The sequence below is a fragment of the Capsella rubella genome, unplaced genomic scaffold (genome assembly GCF_000375325.1).
Source record: "Capsella rubella cultivar Monte Gargano unplaced genomic scaffold, Caprub1_0 scaffold_8, whole genome shotgun sequence".
NCBI lineage: Eukaryota > Viridiplantae > Streptophyta > Magnoliopsida > Brassicales > Brassicaceae > Capsella > Capsella rubella.
In genome coordinates this window covers 7,633,818-7,646,663 of record NW_006238916.1, presented here as the reverse complement: position 1 = coordinate 7,646,663, position 12,846 = coordinate 7,633,818, and the positions used below count along the sequence as shown (strand labels likewise).

Sequence of the window (12,846 nt, the reverse complement as noted above, 5' to 3'; positions counted from 1 at the left end):
ATCTGATTTACAATTAATCTCCGCTAAAAATTTTATAGGCTGAACCATATAGATTTTTCACAAATTTTATTTTGAAAGAACTCGATATAAAATGTAAGCTCTATATATATATATATAATTCCCACAAAATTCCCTATATATATATTTATAATTAGTATCGTTAAAAAAAAAAAAAAAAAAAGAAGAATGTTAGAGAGACAAAGAGAGTACAAGCTCACGTGGTGTGGTTATGGGCCCTGCACAATCACATGATTCTTTAGTAGTAATTTAAGAAAAGCCCATCTGAGCTTACCCACGTGTCCTATTTTAACCATCCACGTCAGTACATAGGTTCGTTATTATACCGAAACGTGGCGTCAAGCTTTTTTTTTTTCTTCTTTTCTTTTCTTTTTCCTTTTGTAAATATGGTTTAAATTTGTTGGTCGGAGACTCGGAGCATGGGATGGGATCATATGAGATTTTTTTCTACTTTAAAAAGTTTTATGCAAAAAGATTACACACATTTTGAAACCACTACATACATATGCATGCCTCATGGATCTTTATCTCTATACTACACGTAATTTCTATGAAAGAAGCTTAGCTAGTGAGGTGAGGTCTGCGTAAAGATATTACGTACTGTTGTTATTCTTACCCAAAATCTTGTAAAGGGGAAGAAAAAGATATGAAGAGAATAATAATTATAAGTGTTTATGTATGTGTGACCCATTTGTTAATAATTATTTAGGAGGTGGCAAAAACACTTTCTACCCGTTAACATCAGCTTTTTGTCGTATCATTATGGAGCACCTTAGCTATTTTTATGATTATTATTAAATTAGTTGGTCCAAATTAAACCCTTCTTTATTTGTAATCTATATAACCAACATTTGATAATGAATATCTAGTTATATTATTTTCGATTTATCTCTGTTTTATAAAACAGAAAAATTAAAATATGATAAAAAAATTCAACTATGATTATGTTGTGGGTTTTATGTGACTTTTGTTATCATTACTATGTTACATGACTAGAAATAGTTTTCACTCGTGATTAATTAGGAAAATAGCTTTTCACTTTCCTATCGTAAAACAAGAAGAGAAAGGAAAACACAAAGAAACATATATGAGATTTTGTCATTTCACAAACATAACCCAATGATTTTAGATTTATATGGTCGGTCTACTATTTTCTAAAATTATGTATAAACGTTATCAATCACGATCTAAGTGCGAAAAAGTATTTAATTTGTTTGCGGTCTAAACAAGAAGAAAACATTTGGGTTGACCTATTTACGCAGGGAAACCGGGGTCGACGCCTTAGAAGGGCTGACATTTCCCAAAATGCGATCCTGGACCTACAAAATTCGCAAACAACTACGTAAGTTATTATTTATTATGTCTAATCACATTGAAAAACATATTTGTTTATCAAATAAAAAGACAACAACGACAGCACACAAATATAGAAAAGAAAAAGCAACAAGTCACTTATAACGTTAAGAGTGTTGTAAGAGAAAAAGCTATGTGTACAAAAAGGAAAAGGAAAAAAGAGAGACAAAACAGATCCTAAGGAAAAAGATTTGTGTTTATATTCACATTCATGTTTCCTTCATTCTACCAATTTGGACTCATTTATATATTTTGGGATCTCTTTTTATCAATCTTGATACCTTATGCTCCCCCTATTGTTTTTGCTTTGTTCACACCACAATTCGCATGAACATATAACCAAACAAACAAACAAAAGTGTTGTTAAATATACGATATTTGTCTTGGATATTTCAGAAAAAGTAAATGTTATATATTTTCTGGACCACAAGTTATGACTTAAATACAATTTCCACTTGAATAGCGAAATTACCATATTCATTATTTTTTTGTGGAGATATTATATATTGGACACGCTAAAATAGAAATCATCAATAATTAGTCCAATAACCTAAGTATTTAGGGTTTGTTTTCTCATAATTAGAAAACGACCACATTTTGCAGTCTTTAATTATGTGCTACCAAAAATTACATTACCAACGTTTTTGTCCAATCAACACAATAGATTGTTTCGAATATCTCTATTTAACATGCTAGTTAGAAGAATTCTTGGTTTCTCCCATCATTTTAGTCCTTTCAGGCTATTGATGTGCCTATTGTCACTTATGGGCCTAAGATGGAACATAGATGGACTAATATTGGCCCGATACATCCGTCAATTCTTCGCTATGCCTCGAGAATTTGCCAATACAAAAGAGCCTAAAGATCTTGTGGATTACAAAAAAAAGCCTAACCACACTTGAAATCAACAAAACAAACAAAACTTTAACCACAGTGATTGAAAATCAAAACAAGAAGAAAAGAAAGATATATGCAACAGATGAGCTCAGAAAATTCCAACATATTGCCTCCAAGATTCTTATCTTTATACTGAGATAATATCGAAACCGAGAAGATCATATGAGAGCAACAAATTATCTCTTCTCTTCTTGGTTTTCCCTTTTTGTCTTTATATCAAATGCATCTGAGTACCATCACGTGTAGAGTCAAGTTCGATCTTTGGTCTTAACCACGAGCCATCATCACGTCCAAGTGGTCCAAAGTTCTGTCACCTGAAGACATCTCTCCTCTTCCATAGGTTTTCCTTTGTTGGCTTCTGTAGTATCTGTCTTCTTTCTTCTGTACATGATGTTCACTAGTAGCCACTTGGTGAAGATGTAGCATAGCCACCATGCTAATGGCGAATATAGCAGCGTTTCCAAGTACGCCTCTCACATGGTTGAATCCAAGTGCTCTTTTGGCAAACCCGAAAGTCGAGGCAAAGGCGTTGATTACAAAGTTCGACTTTTGGCCATCGGAAGGTGTAGAGTTTGCTCCGGTTGGGTTTATAGAGGAATCATATAGGTGATCAGGCGAAACAAAATGACTGGCGGTTTTGATACTCCCAACAAATGCAAGAGCTTCTTCGAGGACTCCGTAGTTCTTGCCGTGGTGCTCAGCCAATCTCATTGCTAGTAATATTCTGCTCTGTTCAAGCCGGGCAACTGCAACATCTCTCTCTGTTCGTTGCTGTGTATGAATTGTCTGCAGAACAAAGAGGAAGAAGTTTTACATATTGTTTTTTCAGATATCGAGATCAGGTGGTAGAAGTGGACATGGTAAAAACTGACAACCATAAACTATATGAGTGGCAAAGAGAAAGAACATATCCATCCGATTCTCATACTCTATATGCAAAATAGCTCCAGTACTCTTCTTCTTTGGTCAAGATAGGTCTATAATGTGCTGTGAAATAGATTACGTGTATCTCTACTTCTTTATGCATACACAACCCCAGATTCAAGATAAATCTCCCAAATATAGAATGCTCAGAACTGCATTGTATAATGATGCAACTTCATATAGAAAAAGCAAACTAGACACTGTTATAAAAGCGGAAGATGTTTAAATCAGTTGTCCTTCCTCAGTTGTTTCATAACAAATCTGATAATCACTACCTTATCAGAACCTAAGCTCTTATTCGCAAAACCTAGCTAATGGACTTACCACCAGACCTAAAACCTAGCTAAACTACAAATCAATTGTAACCCTAAATTGGCTTAACCACGAGAATGAAACAGATAAAATCGATTTCAGAGACTTTGAATAGTCTTCCAGCAGAAGGAATTGCTTAATCTTCTTCAGAAATCAGCAACAAACCCTAAGTGATAATAACAAGCTATTCTCCCAAATTCACAACACAATTCGTATCTCCATTTCGCTTCATATCAAGGAATCTAACAATGAACTAAGTATGCAATCGTAAAAAACGTCGAACATAGAATCAATCGGAGGAAAAAAGAAAAAAAAAACGTTGAGACTCACATGGAAAAACTCAAGCTGGTCTTCAAGGTTCTCAAGAGCGGTTCGAATAGCGTTAAGACTCTTGGCCTCTCGCATCGTAGAGTCGTTATCATCGACGGCGAATCCTTTGATGAAAACATAACCCGGTCGCTTATCATCTCCGCCGTGCTGAGCCGTCGTCGTCTTCCTCTTCTCCGATCGATTCGAAGGTTTAACGGATTTGAGGAAGTGAGAACGCGAAATCAAGTGAATCTCATCGCTAAGCTTGTCATGTAGATCCCAGATTTTCTCAAGAACAGCTTCGATTTCTTCGATCTCCATTTCTCCCATTTCATTGGCACCAACAAACAAAAAAGAGGGAAAATAAAAAAAAAAAGAAAAAGCAAAAGACAAAAAGGAAAAGTTCTTCTTCTTCTTTCTTCTTCAGACTTTAATTGTGGACTCAAATTAAGCGCTCCGGTGAATTTGATTTCCGTATACGGGTCAAAGCTCCGTTTACCAAAACCCGACTCGGAGCTACGTTATACATCTGGCACGGACTATGCACGTGTCTTTGTTAAACTATATGGGCTCTATAATTGAGTCGCTGAAGCCCAAACTTTTGGTTAGTCTCACAATGCATCGAAGAGTCGTTCCTCGCAGAAGCATTGACACGTGGACTGTTACAAAAGCCAACGTGTCAGATGTTTGTTGTAATTTCTTAATATTAAACGAAAAGAAAAAGGTAACACAATGCAAAGAGAGGAACTGAAGAAGAAGAATGTGAAGAAAGTGTATGGGTTCAAGCTCAACAACAAACGATGGTGATAGTTTCACAAACATATCTGTAGAAGAGCACTTTAGCGTCTCCCAATCTACTTCTTCTGACCAGGTAACATAGGTTTTAGAAAAGACTAAGGGCATGAGCATCAATGGGTAATTCCCCAGTTCTTCACGTCAAACGAGAAGAAAAAGAAAAAAAAAAAAAAAAAACATTAAACATTAATGGGACGTACGCCCATTTTGGACGTCCCTTGCCATCGTAAACTACTATTCGCGGGCCCCACTAACACGTGGCGGCTCGTAAATGGTTATTTTTTTATTTTTATTTTTTAAAAAAAAATCTGAGAAAAGAAAAAAAAAAAAGAAAAAAAAAAGAAAAAAATGTTGGAAGGACGTCCAATGGCTGCGTTTGCTCTAAGGTGACATTAAGATAAACAGTAAAAGATTACAGAATAGTTTTAAATAAGGTAAAAATGTGGAGAAAACATAATTTAATAAGTAGATATTTTGTACATAAACTGATAGTAATGTTTTATAAATGAAAATGTAAGTTCTTCTCATGTAACCGTAATACATAATATGTATTTGAATTCCATCGTGACCATATTAATATCGAATAATTGTCAACTTTATGAGACAGTACTATGCAGGCCCGACAGAACAAAACTCAACGGCGGCTGAAGCACTTGTAGGGAGGTCGACGACATTAACAGAAGCTCTCAAAGCAGCGGCCATGAACGTCGGCCGTAAACCGGTAGAAACCACCGACGTGGCTGCCATAAAAGAGGTGGAAGCTAGGGCTATCGGAGGCCGGGACATAGAAAGCCATGGACCATGGTGGTGGTGTAACCGCAGTAGCAAGTAGAGCGGTTTCTCGTAACAAAAAGATTGTAAAAGAAGATGAGAAGACAAATCTCCGCGACGTTATGTCAGAGATTGATGTGAGAGTAACTAGAGACAGAGAAGTGACGAGTGAAGATGCAGAAGCAGTGGTTCAGGCTGAGCTTACTCATTCTCCTTTCAATGATATTATCCCTGGAGGTGTTGCTGAATCAGTCACCGCAGCTTATAAACTCAATTGCACTCCATGCAACCTATCTCTTTGATATTTAACTGAAATTTATTTCAAAATCATATCACTTATAAGTATATACAAGTCTTCGTTATGAATTGCAATTTAGATTATGTACGTGTACCTTCAAGATTTGGAACTTTGCAAAAGGATATAATGGAAGTTATTTTCCCCCTAAGATTTCCTAAAGATAATCACGGTACTCTAAAACTTTTTGATACATATGAACTCTATTTGTAGGTATAAAAAACAAAACCACTTAGAGACAAAAAGGCTTATACGTTTTTTGTTTTGTTTTCATGTAACAATTTTATACGTTTTTGAGAAAAATACAACTTGTTCTAACCATTTACATCGAAAGGCACCCAAAAAACCCCATCAGCGATTGTGGTCTCACGAATATATCGAAAGGTCACTCTCGCTTAAGGGACACGTGAACTGTTAAAAATTACTACGTGTCGAATGAAGTTGTACGGACCTGTTATTATTGCCACACACACAAATCCCGTTTTCTTATTTAAACAAAATAAAGAAGTCAGAAGAACTCTAAAGCTAATAAGCTATAGCGATGGGCTCATCTAAGGATCGTGGAAGTTTCACCAATATCTCGGTCGAGGAGCACTTTAGCGTCTCTCAATCTAGTCCCGGTGGACAGGTAGCTAGTTAGGTAGATAAATACGTATTTCAGACAGTAAACGGTTAGGGTAATAACGAAGATGATTACTAATTTTGTTTGTATTAGGCTAGCTATATATTACGCGTTTTCGTTTACATTTCCGTGTGCTTTTGCCTTTTGGTAACGTTTTCTTTTTTTTCTTTTTTTTTCGCATGTTGTGTAAATTGTCAAATTGTAAAGAAAAGCCAAACGAGAACTTTTCCAGCTTCAAAGCTTAATTGATTGTATCATGTAAATATGTAATAATAGTAACGTAACACACTTACACATATAAACTGATGTGCAACTAACTATTTGAAAATAGTTTGCAGGTCCAACGGAACAAATATCTACGGCGGCTGAAGCACTTATAGGGAGGTCGACGACATTAACGGAGGCTCTAAAAGCAGCGGCCATGAATGTTGGCCACAAACCAGTGGAAACCACCGACGTAGCTGCCATAAAAGAGGTTGAATCTAGAGCCATCGGAGACAACATAGAAGGTGATCGCGGTGGTGTAACAGCCGTGGCAAGTGAGGCGGTTGCTCGTAACGAGAAAATAGATAAAAAGGGTGAGAAGACAAATCTACAAGACGTTATCGCGGAGACTGATGTGAAGGTAACGAGGGACAAATCAGTCTCAAGTGAAGACGCTGAAGCAGTGGTTCAAGCTGAGCTTAATCATTCTCATCGTATTATTCCTGGAGGCGTCGCTGAATCCGTAGCTGCAGCTTATAAACTCAACCACGATCCATCTCTCTGATATATGAAGTCTTATACCATATAATATAAAAAGGCCTTGGTTTGTGTTGCATAAATAATAAACTTAAACCAGTGGATCAATTATATATGTTTTCTATTCATTTAGATATCAGCGGATATTTTAATTTTTTTTAATTAGAATTACATTTTTTTTTTGTAAATGTAAGTTCATTGATAAACGTAAAAAAATTAAAGTATACAACCGAAAAAATCTTTAAAGTGCAATGTAAATGTTATTGAAAATGAGTTGACAAAAAAAAAAAAAAAATGTTATTGAAAATGAGTTGACGCATGGTGCCTCGTGGAGCCTAACAAATAAGTGAAGTTGCCTCCTCCTAAACTACATGGTGGATTTGTTAAGCTGAAATTGTTTAGGACATTTTTAGCTAATGGTGTAAATCCTTCATTCCGGCTAAAATGGATGAGAAACAAACGTTCTTAAATACAAAGAACAAGTCTACATGTAAACTACTATGATCAAGTCTAACAACTAAAGATAAACCAGTATAAACCTGAATCTAGTAGATATTGGTAGGTGGAAGACAAGAGGAGATCATTTGATGGTTTCTCCAAGACTGGTTGAATCGTGAACCCCTCGTTCAAAACCTAGTTTGAGAGAGAGGTGTCGATCTCTATAAGACCTATATAGCTTAAAGACTGGCCTCGACAAAGAGGAGATTGTCAGTGAACCATGGCAATTGTGATTTTGGAATCAGCTCCGGATTAATTTTATGTAAGATGGCAAATCTTTTTCAAATAAAATGTGGCATGAATCATGATATGATTAGGTGTCAGTAACAAGCATCCAGAGAATGCCATCCAAATGAGAATAAATAAAAGTTTTGTTTTCTTCTTCTTTGAACGTTAGTTATTATAATTACGCTTAGCATTGAACAAGAACAAATAAAATTACACGGCATAAAACCAACAAACAAAAAACAGAACAACGCATGAGGAGGACCATTAACCTAATTTCATTTTTTCTACAAATCTCACGTCACAAAACCAAAAAAAGAACAAAACCATTGTGGAGTTGTGGATGATAACAACACACAAAGTAGATCGGATCAATCACATTTTAATGAATGAAATAAGTCAACGCCAAAGCCACCATCATTAGAACATACGCTATCCCCTGATCTATCGATGTTCCTATCACAAAAAAAAAAACAAATATCAATATCAAACTCTCTTGTCCTCAAAGGTATTAATAAACAAAAGATTGATCGTAATTATAATATCAGTACCGTCGCTGGTTGGTGCTGGAGCTGGCGAAGACGATTGAGCATGAGCAATCGGCAAAAGAATCACGGAGATGACGACCAAGACGGCGAGAATCTCCAAAGGAAACTTCAGGGACGCCATTCTTTTTCTTTATCTCCGGTGATTTATTCCGGCGAAGGAATCTTTTTTTCTTGGTTTCGTAATATCTCACCAGAAATAAAGAAAAAAAAATGACCGATTGATAAAGAAGAAGAAAGGAACCTTAAAGATTTGGTTAAATAGGCAAAAACATGCCACAGAGAACGTGGGGTGTAGACAGCTTAAAGTCTCTTTAATCACTCGTTGGTTTGGTGCGTTGTCATTTTTATTATTAAATCTTTTTGGAGGATTAACCGAAACAAACGGTTGATTATGTTCTGTTTCTAAGCTGTGTATGACAAGGATTATGAAAAAAGATGTGTATCTTCCAGCCTGGTTTTTGATATACTTTCCCGGTTTTGTAATTTTTCCTTTTTATGGAAGATCATATTTGTTTATTTCAATTTATGAGTTGTGATATTCTGGTTCATAGCTGAACATTCCTTCATTAACAAAAGATGCCACGGCAGCTTTGGATACACTATAATTTTGCAACTCTGTTATTAAAATTTTTTGGGAAAAAAGCCTATCAACCAGAGGAGATAGTGTATGAATGAAGAGAATGCCATATTTATACCTTGGCTCTCTTTGGAAGGCTATACATTACGGTGGAACGTGCGTAGGCTAACTTTGACGTGTGAAGCAAACTTGGTCTATAATTCCACTAGATTGATTTTCTAATTTTCATCCCAAACCGGACTGAGCTTTACCCCTAAAACATAAACTAGCTGTTGACTTAAAAGTTAAAACCATAATAAACATGTTCACTGTAAGGCCTATTCCCCAAATTGTTGTTATGGAGATGGAGGAGCAGCGAAGAATGGATCATCTCTGTTGTTATAGACCTGGAATAGTTGTTTCGAGTATCGGCATGCTAATTTTTCGCAAACCTCAACGCCTTCACGGTCGAAAGTTTTCAATTCCTCGACCGATTTCTTCAAATCACTAGCAGGATCTCCATCCGTCAGAAAATTTGCTATCCAAGTGCCCCTAAAGCAATCATTCAAGAACTCAAATCAAGAAAACATTTTAACAACAGATCAAGAAAAAGGGTTTTGCTAGTTACTACTACTACTACTACATTGCGGCATCAAACTTGTTGAAACCGCGACCATTGCAGATATGACTTGATCTACTCAACTGTTCATCTTCTGTTTGAAACCTGTTCAGAACACAAACCGCTTTCATACAAAGCTCGGGATCTTTCCCAAAATCCGCCAGCATATCTGCCTCGTACTCCCATTTTCGCTTTTCGGGTTTCTTGTCCCTCCTCAACCTTGACATGACTTCAGCATAACCGGCTCCTCCATCAGATTCTTCTTCCTTGGTTTCATCTGAGTGTTCACTGACAGTCTCTTGAGTATCATCATCATCACCATCATCATCACCATCATCATCATCACCATCATCATCACCATCATCATCACCATCATCATCATCATCATCATCATCATCATCATCATCAACAATAAACCCATCCAAACTCTCGCTTTCTGGCTCTTCTTCGGTCTCATCATCCTCAGCATTATCAGTTGTTGGGATCCCCACAACTCTCCCTGCTGGATTTTTCTCACTTGAAGCAGATATCTTTTCAGAAACTCTCTGTTTCCTAAGTCTTGAGGATATTCGACACTGTCCACTCAATCTCCCGTAAACTCTCTCTCCTTCTACCGGTGTTTCTAGCAAAACTGCCATCTCTTGCTTAGTTGGTTTCAAATTCTTGAGTATTGAAATCGGTACATTGTCATCATCATCATCATCATCATCATCATCATCATCTTCATCACTATCATCATCACCATCATCAGTTTCTGAATCACTAGCAATAACACGTTTCCTCTTACGACTACAAGGAGTGCTTTTGTTAACTTCACAAGATTCAACATCTTCATCTTCATAGTTCTCACCACTACTTGTCTCCTCTAAATCATCCTCAGCCTTCTCGCTTCTCTCCTCTGTTCCACCATTACATAAATCAACTACACCAGTAGATTTGTGACCATCATCTTCAAAAGACAACATCTTGTTCACTCGTCCCCGAGAAGACATGTTGTCTCTGTCTCTCTCCAAGATATAGTCTTTAGCCGGTGTGGTCATATAAGGTGAGCCTACAATGAAAAATACAAATCCATTACCGAAAAAAGCGATACACAAGCGGGTTTAATACTAATAAACTAATCTATGATTCTAAACACTAGTGTCAACCAAAAGGCTGAAACATGTATTCTCCTCACCTGAACCTTGATGATAACCTAATCCATCCCTACTCAGAGAATCTTTATACTCTTCACAAGATTCAAGATTCTTGATCCTAGCTAACTCCAATCCTATCTTGACATTCTCATCCAATTCCAATTCCCCATATCTAAACCCACCTATTTCATCTAACTTACGAACCGTCTCCACAAGTTTCTCAAACTTTGTCTTCCACTCCTTAGCTTCTTTCTCAGCCACCTGTTTCTCAACCTCTAAAGCTCCGTTCACCATCATCTGTTCAACTAATGAACCTTCCTCAGATTCTCTAAGATTCATCAACTCTTCTTCCATTACTAACTTCTCAGATTCCAATTCCTTAACCCTCAATTCAAGTGACTCAAACTCTTTATTCCGTTTCTGCAACTCTGTTTCTAACTCAAGAGTATTTTTCTTCACCTTTCAAAACTCTTTCTTCTAACTCAAGACAACGACGATTTTGTTCCATAGACTTCACCACCTCTATAGACATTTCCAAGAAAAAAATTAAAAAATCCTCTTCTTTAAATTCCTCTTCTTAAAACCCTAAAATCAACAACTCTTCTAAAACACAATAACCAAACCAAATTCAATTACATACATACTAAACAACTTAAACCGTACCTCAAACTTGTTGCTTCCAGATTCAGATGTAAACATAAGCTAGTGAGCGAATTCACGAACTGATCGCAATATTTAAACCTTAGTAAAAACAAGAAGGTCAGAAGAATAGACTAATCGGAGAAGGAAAAAAAAAAAAGAACTTTCTAATTTCTTGTGTAACAGTAACGTACCTGATCACAAACCCTAGTAAAAACACGAGACGGTGTCACGTGCGGACGCGTGTGTTAGTATTTGCCACGGCGACGATTGTGAATAGAAGCATCTAAATGGGCTCGCTTATGGCCCATAAGGCTAAGTTTTTATTGGCCCATTTATGAGCCATTTGTTTATTTTATTTTTAGGTACGGAGAGTTTTTATAAATGGGAAACAAGACAAAGAAGAAGATCAGGTCCACAATTGAAGTCTGAAAACAGACATTCTTGAAAGCTTATTACAAAACAAAGATTGTGCTCTTTCGATACACACTTAATTATTCTCTCGTATTTGTCTCCTTCAAAGTTAAAAATTGATTGCTCTCTTTTCACCTTCTGGCTATAGTTAATAGTTTCAGCAGAAGTTTTTATAAATCTGACACGATTTTTTCGATCGGTACCCTCTTCTGTTTGCACCGTTTGATAGGAAAATGTAATTAAATTTTTACTTGTTTTGGTAACTGGAACAAGTCAAGTCAACCCTTGTTAAATTCTCGATACCTTGATATTTAAATGGCTATCCATTTTGATTATTATTGCATTGTTGTCTAGCTCACACTAATACTTAATGAAACGTGTATATATATGTAACTATATATATACGAGTCTCATGCGACTTTACAAAAATATGACTACATCGGTTATAAATATATGAAATATTTTCACAAATAGCTAAAGATATGTTAGGCTAGTTGATACATATGCACGAGATTTACAAAAATTTATCAATTTTGTTTGAAGTATTTCAAGTAGAAGAGTAAGAAAACAAAGAAATTGAAGATGCATGCACCACATCACAAAAAGGTGCATAACCATAACCACTCATTACGGTTTTAGTAGAAGGATGGGGACATGGCATTCACTTGTGGGCTCTTCGAATCTAATTTGCAATAATCGTAAGTCTTATTGGGTCCCCACATATTTCCGAGAAGCCATTTCTCTTCTTCAAATTCTAGCCGTCATTATTATTATTTCCCTCCCAAAAAATTATTTCATATATTAGGAGTTATGAACTTATGATCAATACTAGTTTAACAAACCATCCATTTATGAACGAGAGAGTATTAGTTACTTGCTCTTTTATTTGCAGTCACATAAAATAGTACGTAGTCTTTATGAAATTGTTTGATATATGGACTGTCTCCAAGTCATTAATGTGTCTTACAAATTTTAAACACTGGTCCAATTAATATAAAGACAAATCTACTACTTGAAAATCAAATGTACATGTTTCACTCTGAGGAAGATTCTTGCTTGATCTAAAACATGTATGGCATTTGTATCATGTACTAATATGAACGTTGGGATTGTTTTCAAAAAGTACTATAATTGTGGCTTATATTGATTGGCACGATGTTTTTTTTTGGTTTGG

General features: G+C 36.0%; 5 protein-coding genes across 7 annotated transcripts; 2 read left to right on the top strand and 3 right to left on the bottom strand.

Annotated features, from left to right (window-relative positions):
* Positions 1–2,181: 2,181 nt before the first annotated feature.
* On the bottom strand, positions 2,182–4,246 carry LOC17876647 (plastid division protein PDV1). Its single transcript, XM_006279615.2, has 2 exons — positions 3,835–4,246; positions 2,182–3,054 (listed from the first exon to the last, which is right to left on the bottom strand). The coding sequence occupies exons 1-2, from the start codon at positions 4,141–4,143 to the stop codon at positions 2,536–2,538; spliced, it is 828 nt and encodes a 275-aa protein (XP_006279677.1). The 5' UTR covers positions 4,144–4,246; the 3' UTR covers positions 2,182–2,535.
* A 342-nt stretch (positions 4,247–4,588) lies between these two features.
* Positions 4,589–5,681, top strand: LOC17875147 (late embryogenesis abundant protein 50). The gene is given in 3 exon segments (XM_023777626.1): positions 4,589–4,684; positions 5,216–5,413; positions 5,415–5,681. Coding segments are annotated over 3 exon segments (561 nt in total).
* A 534-nt stretch (positions 5,682–6,215) lies between these two features.
* On the top strand, positions 6,216–7,123 carry LOC17876185 (late embryogenesis abundant protein 49). Its single transcript, XM_006281933.2, has 2 exons — positions 6,216–6,302; positions 6,628–7,123. The coding sequence occupies exons 1-2, from the start codon at positions 6,216–6,218 to the stop codon at positions 7,063–7,065; spliced, it is 525 nt and encodes a 174-aa protein (XP_006281995.1). The 3' UTR covers positions 7,066–7,123.
* A 771-nt stretch (positions 7,124–7,894) lies between these two features.
* On the bottom strand, positions 7,895–8,754 carry LOC111832196 (arabinogalactan peptide 22). Its single transcript, XM_023788585.1, has 2 exons — positions 8,312–8,754; positions 7,895–8,216 (listed from the first exon to the last, which is right to left on the bottom strand). The coding sequence occupies exons 1-2, from the start codon at positions 8,427–8,429 to the stop codon at positions 8,143–8,145; spliced, it is 192 nt and encodes a 63-aa protein (XP_023644353.1). The 5' UTR covers positions 8,430–8,754; the 3' UTR covers positions 7,895–8,142.
* A 156-nt stretch (positions 8,755–8,910) lies between these two features.
* Positions 8,911–11,412, bottom strand: LOC17876930 (protein PFC0760c). Of its 3 annotated transcripts, none has more exons than XM_023786099.1 (4): positions 11,283–11,412; positions 10,661–11,141; positions 9,508–10,534; positions 8,911–9,416 (listed from the first exon to the last, which is right to left on the bottom strand). In XM_023786099.1, exons 2-4 carry the CDS (start codon positions 10,971–10,973, stop codon positions 9,221–9,223), a joined length of 1,536 nt encoding a protein of 511 aa, XP_023641867.1. In that variant the 5' UTR covers positions 10,974–11,141; positions 11,283–11,412; the 3' UTR covers positions 8,911–9,220. The 3 variants fall into 3 exon arrangements, with proteins under 3 accessions (XP_023641867.1, XP_023641872.1, XP_023641874.1); XM_023786104.1 differs by having other exon boundaries at positions 9,568–10,534; XM_023786106.1 differs by lacking the exon at positions 10,661–11,141.
* Between the last annotated feature and the right edge of the window lie 1,434 nt (positions 11,413–12,846).